Source organism: Lagopus muta, chromosome 4 (genome assembly GCF_023343835.1).
Source record: "Lagopus muta isolate bLagMut1 chromosome 4, bLagMut1 primary, whole genome shotgun sequence".
NCBI lineage: Eukaryota > Metazoa > Chordata > Aves > Galliformes > Phasianidae > Lagopus > Lagopus muta.
The window spans coordinates 15354843-15368623 of NC_064436.1; the positions used below are offsets into that span (position 1 = coordinate 15354843).

Sequence of the window (13781 nt, forward strand, 5' to 3'; positions counted from 1 at the left end):
ACTCCAGTCATCACTGTCCAAACATGCACAAAGCTTACAAAATAACTTTACCTATCATTACCATGCTCCATGCAATGTTTCTTTATCGTGCACTGCACCTTAGAGTCGCCTATCACTCCAGACAGGGAGATTACCCGGAGTCCTTTGAACAATACATTGGTGCATGCTTGGAGTTCAGAGAACATTTTATCCCCTCCAGCAGCCAGCAAGTCTATCCAGGCAAAGCTTCACAGCTGTCTCATTGGGGTCTCCAGAAAACTGCTGTCTGAAAAGTAGATTCAGTGCCTTGTGTTCAGTATTTCAGTGAAAGCAACATGTCTCAGGAGATTGCTTTTCGGTCTATGGATGTGATCTTTGCTGTTATAACGAAGGTGGTTCAGCTAAGGATACATGGACCTTGAGTTTTCTTGCCAAGTTGGCAACATCCTCAAAGCATCCTGATTTATGTCCTCCTCAAGGCCTACTGGCTCTGGAATGTCTCTGCTTAAAGGATGCCAAGATGCCAACTGTTTATTCTTCTGATACCCGCTACAATGTTAGCTCAGTTTTTAGAGTAAGCTTTCATTGCAAGTGTTCATAGAAGTTACTTCTGCAGTGTGAGCCTCCCAAATCTGATAAACCACCAGGTAAATGGTATTTTAGACTGTTTCTAATAAGTATTGTGGAGACTCATCCACTTTTGATGCCTTCTAGGTGCGTAATCTCACTTATATGGTGACTCGACGGGAAAAAATCAAGAGATCAGTTTGCAAAGTTCAAGAACAGATATTTAACATCTACGCAAAACAGTTGGAACAAGAAAGAGTTTCAGGTATGCTTCAGCATTGTCTTTTTCGCATGACAACACAGGCATAGGCACTGAAATGCTTGGTTAGAGTCTAATGACTGATTTTAAAGGACAAGCAAGGCCTCATTTATTCTCATATATATATATATATATATATGAATATGATATATGAATATTCTCATACGTATGATTCTATCATATGTAGTCTACCATGCAACAGCAGATTGAAAAAAGAAGATAAAAATGTGCATAGCTCTAATGGAGGGCACATTGCTATAGAAACTGGCAAGCCTGTGTTATCCTTGGAGTACTGAATGGCTTGCTGCTTCAGGTCCTGTCAGTTGTGATTCTTCAATGAGTCCTTTTGACTGAGAGACCATGACTTACACTCAAGTGCCATATGGTATCTCCTGGGTTTATGTTTTATTAGTGCCCCTGCATTAGTATTTAGTGTGTGTTTCTTTGCATCGTAGGGTAGTTTGAAACATACTTTTTTTGCCTAATCTCACTGAAAGTAGTCTTTCCTCCTAAAGGAGAAACTTCAGTTACTGTATTAATTTGGATTATCCTCAAAGTATTCAGTAACAAATTAATTTTAGATAGAATCAATCACATGGACTTGCTGATGGCTTATTTTACCCCAGTTGTGGAGTTTCTATGTCTTAATACATGTAACAGCACTAGGAATTCTATTTGCTACAGGTAGAATTGGTGTAGGATGGCTATGGGGAAGACAGCAACACGAACAGTGTGTTGTGAAACCAGGACGTAGCCACATAGTCATGATGTAAAGGTGCTGGATAACCAACCAAATGCCCATTTACACTGAAGAAACTTGACTGGCAGAAGTAGTGCTAAAATATGTACTACTTAAAAGCGGTATTTGCCTAGACATGGATTGTTTGACTTCAATCTAATTTGTTTTTACCTTTAGGTGTGCCTTCATTCTCCGCAGTGGAAAATGCAGTGTTGTTCAATAGTCCATCTTTGGGTCCCAATGCCCCTAAGATAGAGGATTTGAAATGGCATTCAGCATTCTTCAGGAAACAAATGGGCACATCTCTGACACACTCTTTGAAAAAATCACATAAAAGAGATAGAGTAAGTAATAGCTCTGGGAACAGTAGCAAATCCACGCTGAGGCAGCCCAGCCAAAGGGGAGATGGTGCAGCTCCAGGAGGCTTTTTAAATTTTGACAAGAGCTTTGCAGAAACACGGATTGTATCAGCACAGCAGAAAAATGGCATAGTTATGCCAGACCACAGAAAAAGAAGAGACAATCTTCCACAATGTGAAGTAATCAAGACAGAACTAAAGGAAAAAACTAAACAAAACCACAAACCACTGAGACCCACAGAACTCTCTCAGAGGCAATCAGAAAACAAAAGGGCTGTGAACCACTCCAGTGGTAGGTCTGCACCTGGCACACGAAGGGACATAGTGCCTAAATGCAATGGGGGTCTTGTCAAAATAAACTCCAATCAGACAGTAGTTAAAGTGCCTACGACACCCACGAGCCCAGTGAAAAACTGGGGCGGATTCCGAATTCCAAAGAAGGGGGAGAGGCAACAGCAAGGTGAGAGTCCAGAGGAGACCTGTCGCCAGAACTCCAGTTACCCCTACCTGGGCGTGGGCAGAGTTTCACCGAAGGATAGGGCAAAAAGCAAGCCGAAGCCTGACAGTGAGAATGATGGGTACGTCCCTGATGCTGAAATGAGCGACTCCGAAAGCGAAGTAGCTGAAAAAAAGTGCAGACAGCAGAGGCTCAGCCCAAACAGCACTATCAGCAGAAGGACGGACATTATTAGGAGAAGCATCCTGGCATCCTGACCGGCAATGGGGCACCGTGGTCAGTGGTCACTGCCTACAAACCAACTTCACTTTATTTATTGGTGTGAGAGGGGAGAGTTCTTAGACATGGCTACAGACCGACAAACAGATAACCCATTATTCCTGAGCTGTGTAAACATGTTTACATACACTTAAAGCTGGATTGTTTTGTTCCCCCAGCCCATTCTGTGACCAGTTTGAATCTCCTTTATTTGAAACTTCCCTGAGTAAGCAGAGAATTGGCATCACTACTAAAACAGGATTTGTGATAAACACTAAAGTAAGTCGCAAAATCATCTAGGGGGATAGGGTGGGTGGTGGAGAATTAGGCAGCATCATCCCTTTTCTCTAAACTGCACTGTTAAAATTCTCTTTCCTTCCCCTGTTTTCTGAAAAAGCACAAGCTCTTAATTTAACTAAGTGTGTATTGAATCAAAGATGGTTATTTATTTAACCATATTGCACTGCTATTCCCTGCTACAAAAGGTCAGTTGCCTTGGATGGTGGTAGGTCTTTGTCCTCCCTTTGCAGAATGTTTGTTGTTGCATTAGGTTTGAGCACAAGTGGCAGCTTAAAACCCTCTGTAGGCTACAGAGTTGATGTGTAAGTACAAGTCCGAGATGTTAAACTGGAAAAAAAAGAAAGGAACAGGTCAGGGTTGCAGCTGCCTTACACCGCAACAGCTTAAAAGTTCTCAGACTAAGTGTGGCTTAGTTCTGAGAGAGGGGCCGGGCTCACAGGTTACTGTGAATAACCTGTAGAATAACCCGTCAGCATTTCATTACCTGCCTCCTGAACACCTTGACAATTCAAGCAACAAAATGCTAAGGCACCAGTCAGTAGGATTTCCCAAAACCCAGCACATATGCACTAATGGTAACGTATTGGGAAAGCCCAGCTTATGACACTAAAGGGTTACCTTAAAATGGACATAAATATATATTTTTAAATGAAATGGAGAGGCAATAAATTGTGATTAGCCCTTTACAGTCAAATGAAGAAAAGTTATTCTATTCTGGACTAGATTTGATGGAAGAGGGAACTTGTATGCATACTTTTTTAATAATTGCAAATGGCAATAACAAGAAAGCTATGAGCAATAATATTAACAGTTCATTATGATACTTTTTTTGTAGAGTGCACATGTAACAGTGGATTCTTAGGAGCCTGTAAATTTTGGAATTCTGCGTAGATTTAACTTAGGTATGCACTGGTGAAACAAAGGTTTCAGCTGCAATGAGTTAGAGAAACACAGGCATAAAGAACAAGAGCCCAGCCTGCTGTTAACCACACTCACTTGCATTTTATTGTTAGACCCTTGCCTCTCGAGCAGGGAAGATTATAAAGTACAGTAGAACTCTGCCGTAACTGAGTCTTCCAGAGGATTCAATCAGAAAAAGGCTTATTAACACCCCGTCTTGCTATGCAAGTTGTAACTACTTAAATATTGCAACAGAATGTATCCCTGTCGTTTATGTTTCAAAACTCTGAAGTCTCAACCTTTTGATATCTTCTGGGGTGATGCTGAGGAAAGGAAGTTTGGTTTGACACGGTGTTTTTTTAAAAGACCATTGCTGGACCCAGGAATTTGGATTGACCTCATGACTTGCACAGATTGAAGCCCAACAGGGCACTGGTGAATGTGACATTACGTAGTTGCTTTTGGGATCTGTTAAAATAGAAGTACTGGTGTGATCAAAAAGCAGCAGACAGACGGAAGGTAACTGCAGGTAGCTCTACCTGACGTACAGCTACACGTTTAAGGCAGGCATTGTTTCGGTAAGAAGCTCACGACCACGTGGGGAATTCTTCAAGCCATAGATGGAATAATCTAAATTCTGATTCTAGCGTGTAACCTCGCTCCGGTGTGAAAGAGGTACCTTGTGAATTTGCACTATTCCGATTGCTAATGTTGTGCAGAATGAATGCCTTACCTGTTTTGCTCCCCGATGTTTAGGTTTATAAGCTTTCTAATGTTTCGAGTGACGCTGAACCAAAACCAAAAAGCGCTTCCCCCATCCCCATTCCAAGGGCAGTCGGATGGCTGCAGGATGGCCAGCTTGGTAGGATAGCTGTGTCCCCAGCGCTCAGCAGGAGGTGGCAGAGGTACAGCAGTGACCATACAGCACCCCCGTACTTTGTTGGGATGGAACCGTTTGCTGAATGTGTGTTCCTAGGCATTACCTTTACTTGTGCAGACTGACCGAGAGACCTTTGATGCGGATTGACAAAGTGCGTCAGCCCCTGGGCTGGTTGGACTTGTGTCAGTTGCCTGGGACGGCAGCCGTTAGGTTACGAACTCACGCAGATCTCAGTGAAGGGTTGTTACCATACGTGTTGTGCATCAGTCTGAATTGCGGACGTTGGAACAAATGGTCGTTAATTTGTAAAACCGTGTACAGAAGATTTTTCACTATGTGCCTGGCTTTGGTGTCCATTCGGCTGAAATTAATCGAGAAGGTGCATGAAGAGGAGCAGGTAGAAACAAAAAGTATATGTAGAGATGACTATTTTATATTACATGGCCCAATCCTGTATTTATTTCTCCCCTTTTTTGAAGTATTTATAAAGACCTAGTCGAAGACAGCTGTATTTTTTGTTAAGATATTCGGTAGAATTGTGCCTTTTTGTCCGTACGTGAATAAATGCTGTACATTTTTGCAGTGCGCTCACAGCGGTGTTTTAGAACGCGCAGTAATCACTGAGGTGCCATTCGGCACGAGCCGGTCCCGGCGGCTCCTTCAGCCTCTGCCCGCCAGCACTGCGGGCGCGGCGCTCTGCGCGCCTTCCGTTGGAGGCGGGGCCGCGCTCAGCGGAAGGGGCGGGGGGGCGAGCGGCGGGGCGCGCCGGACGCCGTGGCCATGGCGGCTGTCGCGGAGGAGCGGCGGGAGCCGGAGTGGGACGGGGGTTGCGAGCACTACCGGCGGGGCTGTCTGCTGCGGGTGAGGTGGTGGCGGCGGCGGGAGAGGGGAGGGCCGCGGGGCTGTGCGGGCGTTGAGCCGCGCGGTGCCGTTGCAGGCGCCGTGCTGTGGGAAGCTGTACCCCTGCCGGCTGTGCCACGACGGCGCCGAGGAGCACCGCCTGGACCGCTTCCGCGTGGCCGAGGTGCAGTGCGCGCGCTGCCGTCTCCTGCAGAAGGTGCGCGGGGGCCGGGGGGCGCTGCCGCGAGGGGGCGCCGCCGCCATTTTGGGCGGGGGCGGGCGGCGCTCCGCTAACGGCAGCATAACCCATCCGCCGGCAGCCCCAGCAGCGCTGCGAGGGTTGTGGCAGCCTTTTCGGGGAGTACTACTGCGACGTGTGCCACCTCTTCGACCGCGACAAGAAGCAGTACCACTGCGGCGAGTGCGGCATCTGCAGGTGCGGCCCGGCGCCGGGGGTTGGTCGCGGCGGGGGAGTGGCGGCTGCTGAGCCGTTATCGTTCCCTAGGATCGGCCCCGAGGAGGACTTCTTCCACTGCTCCAAATGCAACTTGTGCCTGAGCCTGAGCCTGCGGGGAAAGCACAAGGTGAGGGCGCGCCGGTTCGGGCCTTGAGAAAGAGAACGGCTGTGCGTTCTTCGGAACGGCTGCCGAGGAGCCGGAGCCGCGCGGGCGGCGGGAACGGCAGCGGCCGGCCTGCCCTCAGGGCCGCGGGCGGCCCGCGGCTGGGGCTTAGCTGGCACCTCGGCACCTGCCCTGCTTCCGCACAGGGCGGGTGTGGCAGTGTGCGGTGCTGTTCTGCTGCCTCGTTGTTACTGTTCACGCAGCCGTCTGCTGAGACTCAGAGAGTCAAACCTGTGTGAAAGCAGTCATGTTTCACGCGTCTTCTCTTATCATCCTAAAGGAATTCTTGCGTTCAAAAAAAAAAAGCTGGTATCCGTACAGCAGTGTAACTTTGTCTTTGTCTTTGCTAAGTGCATCGAAAATGTCTCCAGGCAGGATTGTCCCATATGCTTGGAGGTGAGCTACTTTGCTTTTGGCTCTGGGAACTGTGTTGGGCTGTGCTGTGAGCTGTGTTGGAACTTAACTGTTTTCTTTCTTTTGTCTGATACTTGTCTCAAAACAGGACATTCACACGTCCCGTGTGGAAGCTCGCGTTCTGCCGTGCGGTCACCTTCTTCACAAGTAAAGCTTTGCAAATATTTGGGAATTGGGAATACCTGCTGCCCTGTGTACACGTGCTGGGTGTGTCTGGTTCCTGAGGGATCATGCAATAGAGGATGGGCTCTGCTTCTTCAGGAACTATTGCAAGAAGGGTGTTCTCCTTCTTCACCAGCAAATTGTGTTGGCGGGGGAAGATTTGCTCTGAATTTTTTCTATGCGCAGTTTCCTTCTGTTGCTGTTCAGTGGCAGGAATCCCATAGCGATTCCCCCCTTTGGTGCAGAAAGCAGTTGCATAGTGTTTTTATGAGGCTGGTGCTAGTTTATGCATTAAGTTTTAAATTGTTTCCCTAGGCATTCTCAGTGCTGTAGAATACTGTGTTACTCTGCAAAATCTGCTTGCTCCATTGAGCTCCAGTGATGCGTAGCCCAGTGTGCCTTGGGAAGAATGGATAGAGCAGGACTACCTGCTTTCCTTCCTCCTGATCCACCTGTAACCTCAAGATGTCGTTTTCTCTTCTTACTGTTTGTGTTACTCTGTTTGTCTCTCTTGTTTTTTTCCTGTGTGCCGAGTTAATGCCCTTCAGACTGAGTTTTCCCTTTGCTGCTGCCCATTCTAAAGTTACTTTGTGATGCATCTTTTTTCACCAAACTCGCACTGCCATATTCTTGTCATATTGTTTACTTTCTTATGTTACTTAGAATGAAATCAGGTACGCTTTGTCGCTGTGTGTTTGTCTGCATACCAGATTATTTTGAGAGGAAGCTTTCTTTTCACTTGAACTTGGGATATTTTTTTAACTTATGTTCTGGGGATAGCTATGAACCTTTCCCCTTTGTTCAATCCAGATGTGTTGCCGATCAGTAACAGTTCTTGTTCTTCTGAACTTATTGTGTTTTCTTTCCAGAACATGTTATGAAGAGATGTTGAAAGAGTAAGTAATTCTGAACCTCTCTTGTGTGGTTGTAATCTGAGTAGATTACTTGAGGCAGTGATCACAATGTCATTCCAGTACCCAGTAACTTTAGGACAGCTCCTAAAGGGAGAGAAGGCTTTTAATTCCCAGCTCTGATTGAAGGAATGTTTCTGCTTGCTGTGTTTTTCTCTGATTTGTATGATGAGATATGGTTTAGTGCTTGTGGTACTAATAGGAATGGGAGGGTGGTTGGACTAGATGGTCTTGCAGGTCGTTTCCAACCTTGTGGTTCTGTGATTCTGAGAAACTTGTCCTTTTGAGTGGACTTGTTCTGTGGTCCTACTCCATTTTCTGAATACGGCTTTTTCCCCTTTTTGGCAGAGGCTACAGGTGTCCTTTGTGCATGCACTCTGCTTTAGATATGAGAAGGTACTGGCGTCAGCTGGATGATGAAGTAGCACAAACTCCTATGCCCACTGAGTATCAGAACATGATGGTGGAGGTAAGAGATGAGGCGTGCGCTGGTGCCTCTGCTCTTGGCAGCTCTGCAGCACACCCTTGCTGGCAGTAGAGAGCGCTAGGAACTCATCCTGCATTAGGAGCCAATCTGACTGCTAGGGATTGTTGAAGAAATGTCATGTATTGACCTGAGATGGCATCAATTGGATTTTAAAACATCAGCACCCCCTGCCGCACTAGAGAAAAACAAAACAAAACAAAAAAAACATGAAACAAAACAGCTAACAACAAAATAAAAGCAGAAAGTACCATAATATCACACAGTGGAGAAATGGTTTGGTGTTTGGAAGTATCATGCCTCCTTCTATGTTTGGTGCTGCCATAGCGAAAAACAGAAATATTTGGGAGCCTCACAGTCCAGAGTAACTGTGCTATTTTGTTCTGCAAATTATTCAGCTATTGATTTGTGCAAAGCTTGCAAATGGTGATAATTTCTGGTTCCATTTCTTTGTGTGAACTGGATGCTGTTAGTTACTAAGACTGAATGAAACTGTTATGGTTGATTTAGTTGTATCTGTTCCAGTTTAGACAGTACATCTCACTGGTTCCTGGAGTCAGGATGCAGGGAAAGAGCACATTGCTGCCTGTTCTTAGAAGGGTGTTTCCTTGACTGTCCCACACAGCAGCCTAGCTGATGATGGCAGTTCAGTGGTTACTAAAAGCATAGCTGTACAATGTTCTTGTTGAGTGTCCTGTTGATGCAACAGCCTCTTTCTCTCTCTCTCCTTCTCTGTGTACGTAGATTCTTTGTAATGATTGCAATTCCCGGTCTACAGTGCAGTTCCATCTCCTAGGCATGAAGTGTACAAACTGTGAATCGTACAATACTGCCCAAGATGGAAAATCCAAGCAGCCTGTGGAGTAGCAGTGCCTAAGCAACGTGCTGCATACGGCTGGACAAGGAAGACCCTACTGTGGAAGAGGCTATCTGTTAAAATAAATTGTCAGTAAACATTCAGAGGTGTCACAGCAGCAGTGAAGATGTTCTAGTGGTGGTGCAAAGTAGTTCTGCAAGCACTGTCATCCCCCCCTTGTGCCTGGGGCACTGTGTTGTTGGGAAGCTCCCTGCCAAGCGGAGCAGTGCCTGCTGAGGGCTGGTCCCTGGAGAGCAGCGCCCTGTAATGCCAGAGGAGGCAGCCTGGGAAAATAACCAGTGAGATGCAAAATGGGAAAGTGCTGTGAGCCGCTGCTGTCAGAGCAGAGTGCGTTGTGGGGACAGATGTTGGGAGCTTAACATTGGGTGGAGGTGTAGCTGTTCTGCTGTTAGGGAAAAAGTAGCTTTGAGGGCAGCCTTTTGCATAAAGCTGACATCTGCAAAGTTTTGCACGAGTACATTTTGTTCCTTTGAAGTGATGTATTTGTTCTAGGGCCTTGGAGGCAGCAGTGCGAGCAGGCAGAAAGGGTTGAGCTTGCAGAAATCACATACCTTAGTTTGATTTGTCGACATGCATGCAAATGATGGATGCAGAATTCATTTCAAAAGCAGTGCCTGTCTAGGCAGCCCTTGTGCTGAACGGCCTACAAACCACACTGCAGGACTGCCCTCCTCAAGTACCACTGCTCCATGTGTCTCTTCGCTCTGATTCCTTTGCCAGCCATGGTTGCATTTATGATGCTTTGATGGTTTTTTTTTCTTCTCTATTGCATTGTTGTCTTACAAAGGCCTGGACGTTCTAGCATAGCTTGATGATTTGATAGTTAAGTACAGGCAGCGAAGCACACAGCATTGTGTCAGGCTGGCTGTCCCATCCAAGTCTGGGACATGTGCTGCAGTTGATAGAGGCGCTCACGTAGCACAGGGACCAGGTTTCTGCAGCCTCATTTTTTTTGCTTTTTTTAGTGGTCTCCCATTTCAGTGTGAGCAGGGAAGCTAGGACCTAGAAGTGTTATTTATCCTTTCTTGTGTGTGATATGCTGCCTGGTGTTCTGCAGACTGAACCCCAGTTCTTAGAGAATGTCAGAATGCATTGTCCAGTCCACATGAAATGCACTAAGAAGTGACTCCTTGTCTGTGCCTCACCCTGTTGTAGAGCACCGCTTTCTCCCACTCTGAGCTCTTGCAGTCAGAAGCACCAGGAGGCAGATGGTGGCAGCACTGCAGCTCACTTTCACCGCCCTATCTTCTGCAGTACTTTTCTCACTGTTAAAAATAAATGTCAAACAATGTCTTTATTAAAACAACTTATGCAGCGTGGTGCCGTCACTTCCTGTGTGCATACCTCCTAGAAATACTCAGGTGAGCTCAAAGCAGGGTTCAGTGCTGTTCCCACCTGCCAGGCTAGTGCTGTGCAGGGGCTCTCCTGTGTGGAGGGACCTCTGGAGAGCAGCAGGCTCTGTGTGTGTGCTCCAGCTCTGCAGAGCTGCGGGATGGCACTTGCAGAAAGCAAGCGTGAGTTTTGTCTCAGGAACAGCGCTGCCTGCAGCCTGCAGGGGAAATGAGTGCAGTCAGCCAGCAGCAGCACAGGAGGCTGCACTGAGCCAGAGTGCGCGGAGTGCGCGTCACCCTCCTGAGTCATGGTGACTCCATCAAAACAAGCAGCAGCTGCTGCCAAGCAAGCAGCAAATTAACTGTGGCCTGCCATGGGTAGATCTGATTAAAATGGATACCAGAGCCTCTCGTGCCACTGAGTGAGCTGTGCTGAGATGACAGTGGCAACTGAGGCTGGCTGTATCTGGGGCTGAGCACGCTGTCTGCCCTTCTGCCCCAATCCTGCCTGTCCGCTCCCTGTCCAAGCAAGGGTGCCAGCAGCACACTGGGTGCTAAGATGTCAGAAGACCACTGATGGATTCTGACCCAGCAATTGCCATCCCCACCGAGACTTCTGCTAGCAGGAGGTGCATTTGGGTGGAAAAGTGGAGGCAGCATAGAGACGTGTTCAAGTGCTCAGGCATGCAGCGTGGCTAGGAGAGGGAATAAAGAACAAATTCCTTATTCTAGTAAACATATGGGGACAAAAGGCAGAAAAGCCTACAAGCCAGGGAGAGCCAGATGCAGCCACTTCTTTGTTATCTCCATGCAATGTGCATTTAAAGAGCTGCAATGCTCCAGGGCAGCTGCAGAGCATGAACAGTTGAGGCTCTGCTGGCAGGGGCTGAGCAGTGCATGTGTGCACTGCTGGTGGGGAGTGCACTGCATGCACTCCTGGTGGCTTGCAGAGGTCAAGGCTGGATTGATGCATGTGTCCCAGCTCTCATTTCCATAATGTTTTGCTCATTACAGCAAAGTATTTCCTGTTTTTTTTTTCTCTGCAAAAACTATTAGGTAAATGAAGTGATGGTATATCAGAGTGCAGATGTAAAGCAACCAGCAGAAAGCTCAATAGCTGAATAGCCTTTGACTGTATTGCTAAAGCTAAAAAGGTGCTGGTCAAGTCCACAGCCAGGCTGATTTTATGCTAAATTCTTCGCTAATTTTACTGCAGCTGGAAGTATTCCTATTGGGGTTTCAATTGCAAGACTAGCATGAAAGAAGGCCCTTGGTTTGGCTAAGCCTGGGGGACTGCAGCTCCATCCCAGCTGTACTTCTGCGTGAGGCTGAGAATGAAAATGTCACTGACTCCGAATCTTCCCTCTCTTGCTTTCGTATTTTCTGCTGCTCTAGCAAGGGGGTTTCTTTCCTTTTGTTTCAGTCTGGGGTGGGTGTGCTGCTCTCAGCCACTCTGATCTGAAGGTAACTGGGGTCTTAAACCATGAACATTAGGAATACAGTGTCAGGAGCTGGACCCTGTGTTGTGCACTGAGCATGGCACAGAGCCCTGACTTCTGCCAGGGACACGTTGCACAGCTGAAAGCACACGGTTCTGAGGTGCAGATAAATGTGGTGGATTAAGGTGGGTGAGGAGCTTGTTTGGGAAAGAGGAAGCTGCAGAAAGAGCTGACCTCTGACACGGACCTGCTAGCTGAGGGATCGTTTTATAGGATGATGACCGCCAAATCCTACCTGCTGTCACAGCCCTGAGGTTGGTCCTCTCCTGCTGGGGAAGTGGAGGAAGGCAGGGATGAACAGGTGGGCAACTGCTTTGTGTTGAAGCCACCTCGAGACCAAGTGCTTTCCCTGCTGCACAGTGAAACAAGGACCAGATGGGGTGGTTGTTGCTGGTGGGAAAAACTCCACATTCCAGCAGGCTGGGGATGCAAACAAGGTCAGAAAGCTATTAATAAAGCTAAGGCCCGCTGAGGAATGTGAAACACTGGGCGGGGATATAAGAGCGGAGCATTGTGGGTCCGTGGGCTCTTCCCAGAGCTGGATGAGGGCAGCAGCATCTCTGAGGCTGTGGTGCTGCCCCTGCCCCCCTGCACAGATGCCCTCTGTCCTTCCTCTGCAACTGGACTGAATGCAATTAGCAAAGCGCTCTGGGTGTCCTTGGCTGGGCTTTATTTATGATTGAGCCCTGCAACAGCGTCAGTCTGTTGGTCTGTCTTGCAGCAGGATGCCTGCATACTGCCCTGGTGGTGCTGGAAATGGGATAATTTCCCTGTTTTTTCTCCTTGATGGTCTCATTGTGGTATTGGGGTGGGAGGGAGCTGCATGTAGGACTTGTGGCTATTTTCCTGGTCGTGCTGGCAAGTGGCTTTGTTTTTCTGAGTAGAACAAGAAGCTGAGCCCTTGGAGCTGTTTAGAGCTGCTCATGAGGGGTAGGGGCTTTTGATGGAGGTGAGGGGATCTGGGGTGGACATCAGGAGGCTGCTTGCTGGTGGTGGAGTCCAAGTGAAGCTCAGACTTTCACCTACTCTGAGCACGAGGTGATGCAGGATCAGGGTAGGGGCCAGGACAGGAGTGGTTCTGCAGTCCTGAACACGTGCAGATTTCTGCTGAACCAAGCTGGAGATGAACAAACAAAAAAAGGCTAAAAATATCAATGCACGAATGTTTTTGCAGCATCCAGGAGCACAGTTGGGCTGGAGGCCAGGTTTTTGTTGAAAATTGTTGTGAGCCTTGAGAGCTGAAGGAGAGAGGGCTTCCCTGTGCCTTGGTGTGGGGACAGCTTGAGAAATGACCTTTCAGTGACAGCTGAGGATGACAGCAGCGCAGTGGCATGAGCCATGGGAATAAATTTCATGACCCTTAGCCCTCATGTTGCGATTTTGGTAGTGTTTTTTGGTTCAAAGTTACAGTTCGATGCTGGAGCTGTAGGAACATGTTGTGAGCTGTAGAAACCACTCTGATGGTTGGATTTGATGGTCGTGGAGATGCTATCCAACCTAAGTGCTTCTATGATTCTGCACAGGGCAACCTCAGGCTGAGGCTGTCAGCTCTTTCCAAGTCACTGCGTGCTTACCATGGCATTTGTGCCATCGGTGGAGATGGCCTGGATTGTAAGCAAGCTGCTCTCACCTGTGTGTTAATTACCCCATCTAACAAATGATTGTAGCCAGCACCTGTCTCAACTAGTGTCTGACGTACACCTCACTAAGAGTTCTGACATGGTGGTGTTCACTGGACAGCCACGAGTGCCATAGTTTCAAAGGGAGGGGAACTAAAGCTGAATGGGGTGGGATGGAGCAGCAGCAGCAACGCTGGCACGATGGCCTCCTCAGTGCCTCTCTGGGTAGGGCGAGCAGGGGACCTGCAGTGGGATGTGTCCTCAGTGCTGCTGTGGGTACGCGCTGTGCTGGGTGCAGCTATGCCGGCTATTTATTTTTGAATAAA

At 47.8% G+C, this 13781-nt stretch overlaps 2 protein-coding genes across 10 annotated transcripts in view; both read left to right on the forward strand.

Annotated features, from left to right (window-relative positions):
* JADE1 (jade family PHD finger 1) overlaps nucleotides 1-5280 on the forward strand; it is a 52339-nt gene extending 47059 nt beyond the window's left edge. For all 9 annotated transcript variants that reach the window (XM_048942804.1, XM_048942805.1, XM_048942803.1 and 6 more), the window contains exons 10-11: nucleotides 694-811; nucleotides 1722-5280. In XM_048942804.1, coding sequence (XP_048798761.1) covers nucleotides 694-811; nucleotides 1722-2617 — 1014 coding nt within the window. In that variant the 3' untranslated portion in view covers nucleotides 2618-5280. The remainder of the gene's footprint in view (nucleotides 1-693; nucleotides 812-1721) is intronic.
* A 146-nt stretch (nucleotides 5281-5426) lies between these two features.
* Nucleotides 5427-10316, forward strand: RCHY1 (ring finger and CHY zinc finger domain containing 1). The gene is made up of 9 exons (XM_048942815.1): nucleotides 5427-5559; nucleotides 5636-5755; nucleotides 5859-5974; nucleotides 6044-6122; nucleotides 6510-6554; nucleotides 6661-6719; nucleotides 7604-7630; nucleotides 7994-8114; nucleotides 8874-10316. Exons 1-9 carry the CDS (start codon nucleotides 5479-5481, stop codon nucleotides 8994-8996), a joined length of 771 nt encoding a protein of 256 aa, XP_048798772.1. The 5' UTR covers nucleotides 5427-5478; the 3' UTR covers nucleotides 8997-10316.
* Nucleotides 10317-13781: the final 3465 nt, after the last annotated feature.